Genomic DNA, 5,449 nt, shown 5'->3' on the forward strand with positions numbered 1-5,449 from the left:
TGTATTCTTAATCCATGTTAGCTCTTTTTCATCCACTGTAGCAGTATTTGACGAAGTTAAGATAGAAAGTCGTCTTTTGCTAATGGTGCGAAACCTCAGGGTACCACTTTGTCACAAAGTGAATTACAAGCCCTAAAATGAAAAAATAGGTGAAACTACAAGATACTTTTTTATAATTTTCCTTATTTTTATGTATTAAAATTAAAAGAAAATATATAAATTAAAATTATCAATAGCCACATATATTAGTGCGAGTAATTTCCCACATGAAATATGATATTTTCTTTTATAGTATTGGTGCATGTCTAATACGTGGCATTAATACTATAATAAGTAGTTATTATTATAAGGTAACTTACAATATATTAACATATATTAATTACATATATTTATATATATATATATTATATATTGATAGATTTTAATTATTTCTATTATGAAATATTTATTAAAATTTTGTGGGATAAAAATAATAAAAATAAAATTTAAAATAATTAATAAAAAATTTAAAATATTATATTATTTTTATATATTAAAATTAAAAAATATATATATATATAAATTAAAATTATTAATAACCACATGCATTAGCATAATTTTTTAATGTATATATATGTCCCTCGATCAGTAAAGGGTTGACTAGGCCATGGGTGGGTTATCAGAAAAGGGTTGACCCGGTTATGATTTGATTTTAAGCTTTCATCTTTTTAATTTTAAAAATAAGAAATTTAAATGAACCATTGGGTGAGCCAACAGTTACAAGGGCTACTGCCCTCAATCATGTGCCTCATGGACCACTCGCGTGCTACATGATACAGAGGTATCACGTGACATTCTCTTATTTGATATCTTTAAAAAATAAAAGAATAAAAAAAAAATTAAAGTGAGTTGAATGACTGGACTGACGATTCAAACCTAGGCACGTAATTGAACTCTTGCGGAAAATCTAGGCAAAAGCTATACCTTACTGAACACCAATGTGATGCTACCTAAATTAAGAAAAAAAATTTTTAAGAAATTTACCACATCATCAATAAATCCAATACACGAAATATTCGAATTCTAATTTCTGATTTCTAGGTGTGTAACTTTTATACGCGTATGAGAAATTTCCCATATATTGTGTCTTTGCTTGCGTCTTCTCCGATCTTCCTACTCGATATCATTCTCTATTTTCTGTTTTCCTAGTTAATGATTGATGGAACCCATCTTTCTAAAGCCAAATGAGAAACATTCTTGAATCTTGCTTCAATCAACGACCTTTTTTTAACTATTGATTCGAATTTCCTGGTTTGGTTTCTGATATCGCAGTAGCAGCAATACTTATTAAAACCAAGAAAAAAAAATGGGTTTGGGTATATCAATCTTGGTGGGAATTCAAGCAACCGTACTATTCATCTTCTTTTCGTACCTTAGAACCCTTGGTTTCACCCTGTTGTCAATTCCATTCTTGTATGGTTCATTGATATGTTTACTTATATCTTTAGCTTCTCACCCATCTATCAATCTCCCTATGCTTTTGGGCAAAAACCCAGATGGGAGTATCCCAATTTGGTCAATTATCATGTTCAGTCCATACTTGATTTTGGTTAGAATCTTTTCAATCCTGCGCAGATTGACCAGTGGTGAGGAGCCTTACCATGAGATTTGTGAGGGTGTGTACGTTGGTGGGTGGCCTTATTCGCCTGAGAAATTGCCACCTGGTGACCCTGCTATTATAGATTGTACTTGTGAAATTCCCAGAAAATCGGACTTCAAAGGGCACCCCTATTTGTGTATCCCAACTTGGGATACAAGGGCACCTCAGCCAGGGGAGATCGAATCAGCTGTGAAGTGGGCTTGCCGGAAGAGAGCTCAGAATCGGCCAATTTTCATCCACTGTGCATATGGTATGGTATTTCAACTTTAAGGCTATTTCGACATTTACGTTCGCATTTTCCAGTAAATTATGCTTGTTGCTTTGGTTATTAATTGCTGGTGGATTGGATTTTGCTATGGATTATTATGATATTGTTGCAATTTGTTTGATTTGGTGTACAATTAATTTGCGTGAATGGATTATACATTAGGATTTTTCTTGCGTAGATGTGGTACACAATCCAAGATGTAAACATGTTGGATTGGTGGGTCCACCATATACCTTATTTCTTATGTCTGTCTATGGTGGGCTAGCTCTAGGCAAGAATTTCCCTCATTACATTATATGCAGTCTTATTTTGCTATGAGTATTATACTGGCAATCAGTTGTTTATTCAAGTACAGCAAATCTTGCACTATTTTTCGGTCAAGGTGAAGGTATGGGTGTGATGAAGTGTAAACCTTTAAGGCACCTGTGCATTTATGGCACAATGCAATTCACAGATTGCGTAGTTGAGTTTGAGCTCTTGGCTAGAAGCTTTCTTGATTCACTTCTAATGCACTTAAATAAAACATTCTTGTGTCATCATGATTAATGATCAAGCTAATAATTGTATCCTGATTATAATAAATGAAGAAAATAATTAAAATAATCCCTTGTTGGAATATGTTTTTCAACATATTCAATGAAAGGTATAAGAAAATGATTTGGATTCACAGTTCTGTTTATCCAGGATCTCATTTTTCTGTTTAGTAAACGTTGCCAGATCTTAGGCTACTGTCACTATTTAATTACATTCTAAAGGCCTTATCTTCTTGCTTAAACGTCTCAGCTTCACACATCGACTTCTTTGGATTTTTTTTTTCAATTCTTCTGCACTAACCATCTTATGAGTTGAAAAGAAAAAAATATATATACATTCCCAGATAGAACTCCCTCTCGGGGCCCCTCTGGATCTCAGCATGATGCCTTATGATTTTGTGTGTGTGCACGCACACATACCTGTTCACTTGTAGAGCTTGTGTGTTTGTTTTGCTCTTGGTGGGAGGGATATGATTTGTCAGTTTGAACCAAAAGTCTACTACATTAACATACTAAAACTTCTATGTTTCTGTTTGAATATAAATTACTCCTGCAGTCATGATGTGGAAATCAAAGTAACAACTAACACTGAAATTTTGTTAATTCCCCTAAAATGACTCATTTATTTTATTTGATAGTCATACTTATGTGAACTTGATAATTCCTTGTCCTCTTTGTCTTTGAAAGAACTGAAATCTAAATTTTTATCCTTTTACCTGCAATATTAAATTTTTTGAAGATTGATAAAATCAAATTCAAATGCATTGACTTCATTTTCACTTTTTCAGTAATAACTTCATCTTATTCATTCTTAAAAGTTAAAACTATTCTCATCTAGATCCTTTGCAACCCCCTTTTCTTCAGCATGGTCACTTTGATATTATTAATCTCTTCTTGCACTAGAATAGTCACTTCTAATGCTTTTTTCTCCTCTTGGACTTGAACATTTTGCAAATCACCAATTAATTTCTAAAAATCCAGGCTCCTATCTTTATTAATTATGTTCTTTTTTTGTGCTATAGATATAGATTATTGTTTTCTTCTGTTGGATGAAATGTTTTGGAATTAGTGCTCAAACTTTCTTTGTAAGCGATTGAAACTCTCGATCTTAGATACTAAGTTGTTTCTTCTGTTTATGATGAAAAATTTGGGTATGGTTAATGCATATTTGTGTTCACGAAATATCATGATTCATCATTGTTATTATAGTGTACTTGCAACTCATCTCATAGTATAAAATGAATGATCATTTGGCAACAATGATCATACATATAATGTCCACAAAGGGAATTTCTTGCTGAAATGAACTATTTTGAATGTAGGTGTGAAATTGTCACGAGTAACATTTGGATTGTGTTGTTTTTCTCCACAAATCCATAAAGAAGAAAGATATATTACAGCATGTTTTCCATAATCAATGTAAAATATGATAGACTAACGAGTAACATCTCAATTATGTTGGTTTTTTCTCCACAAATCCATAAAGAAGAAAGATATATTACAGCATGTTTTCCATAATCCGATGTAAAATGTGGTGGGAAAACAGTAAGATCCAATAGACTAACGAGTAACATTTGAATTGTGTTGTTTTTCTCCACGAATCCATATACAGAATGTTTTCCATAATCAGATGTAAAATGTGATGGAAAACTATCCAATGCAAGTCCTGGAGAATATGATTTATCTTCTGCATCCACCATATGACTGTATTACATACATACCTTCTGAAGAAATGCCCGTTTAATCATAACAAACTTCTATCTCTATCTTTTACTAACCCCAGATTGGACTATTCTTCTATCCCATGCACTATACAGGGTGTTTTAATTGAGATCTTAGATAAAAATCTCAAAATACAACTCCTAAATCTTAAAATCCTAGAAAAATCTATAGATATAATTTCCAATCGTCATTTGCGTTGTTTGAATAAAAAAGTTATATCATTTAAGGATGATTAGTCCTTTCTTTTTGTGGCTATTTATTTACAGTCTCTGTCTATGTTGTTAAATTCATGTAGTTATTTCATCTTGTTTGCATACCTGCAAAAGTTTTATCTATATTAAGTAATGGCAAAATTCCTTCTTAGGTCATGGAAGAAGTGTTGCTGTGATGTGTGCATTGTTAGTGGCTCTAGGTGTGGTGGAAGATTGGAAAATGGCTGAGAAGTTCATCAAAGAAAAGCGACCTTATATTCAGATGAACTCTCTCCAACATGAAGCCTTGGAAGAATGGTCGAGACACAGGCTATCTTCTCGCAGTCTCCCAGGAGGAACGAGGTAGTGATAGTGAATGTAAGTTCTGTATTTATGTCTAGTTCCTCAGGATGTTCAAAAGCTCTTAGGCCAGAGGGCAATCACTTGTGTTATATTTCTTCTATTTTATGTGGATATTGACTTTTCTTATAACCTTGTGGCTTATCTCATTACAATAAACTCAAGATATTGGAGTGTTTTATGGGGACAATTTCATTTACATTTCTGACTGAAACAAGTTGATTGCATCCTGGCAAAATGAAGTATGCATGAGCACGTGTAAGATGCATGACTATAATAGGACTTACAGAGTTCTAATCCTAGGGGTATGCGTCTATGAAACAACAGAAATGAGTCGAGCTATCATGAGATACGAGTGCAGGAAAAAAGAAAAAATCATTAGATTCCATTGTCAAGCATTGCCCTAACCTTCATTGGAAGGCCATAAAGTCGTATGAAGCCAGCTGCATCAGCCTGATCATATATTTTCCCACTCTCAAAGGATGAAATATCTTGCTGTACAGACTATAGGGGCTCGTACGACTAGTTACTGATACAAAAGTGCCACGGAACCAGTTGTTTTTTCTGTGATCTTCTCTCCATGAAGGAATCCATAGAATCTTGCAATGGGTCAAACCATCTACCTGCATACACTAGATTTAATTCAATTAAAATTGTAGATTAAATAAAATAAATGACATGGTTTTTATTTGTGAAAGAATTTTTATTTTAATTTGAGCATGATGAAATTATAGCA

At 33.0% G+C, this 5,449-nt stretch overlaps 1 protein-coding gene across 1 annotated transcript; it reads left to right on the forward strand.

Moving 5' to 3' along the window:
• Positions 1-918: 918 nt before the first annotated feature.
• Positions 919-4,912, forward strand: LOC110663269 (uncharacterized). The gene is made up of 2 exons (XM_021822536.2): positions 919-1,889; positions 4,527-4,912. Exons 1-2 carry the CDS (start codon positions 1,346-1,348, stop codon positions 4,718-4,720), a joined length of 738 nt encoding a protein of 245 aa, XP_021678228.2. The 5' UTR covers positions 919-1,345; the 3' UTR covers positions 4,721-4,912.
• Positions 4,913-5,449: the final 537 nt, after the last annotated feature.

Source organism: Hevea brasiliensis, chromosome 8 (genome assembly GCF_030052815.1).
Source record: "Hevea brasiliensis isolate MT/VB/25A 57/8 chromosome 8, ASM3005281v1, whole genome shotgun sequence".
NCBI classification, from domain to species: Eukaryota; Viridiplantae; Streptophyta; class Magnoliopsida; order Malpighiales; family Euphorbiaceae; genus Hevea; species Hevea brasiliensis.

What these genes read in the sequence shown, in the direction of transcription:
- LOC110663269 (XM_021822536.2), top strand. Translation starts at nt 1,346, where the DNA reads ATGGGTTTGGGTATATCAATCTTGGTGGGAATTCAAGCAACCGTACTA. An exon ending in TTTCATCCACTGTGCATATG is followed by an intron (nt 1,890 to 4,526) that starts GTATGGTATTTC and finishes ATTCCTTCTTAG; the next exon opens with GTCATGGAAGAAGTGTTGCT.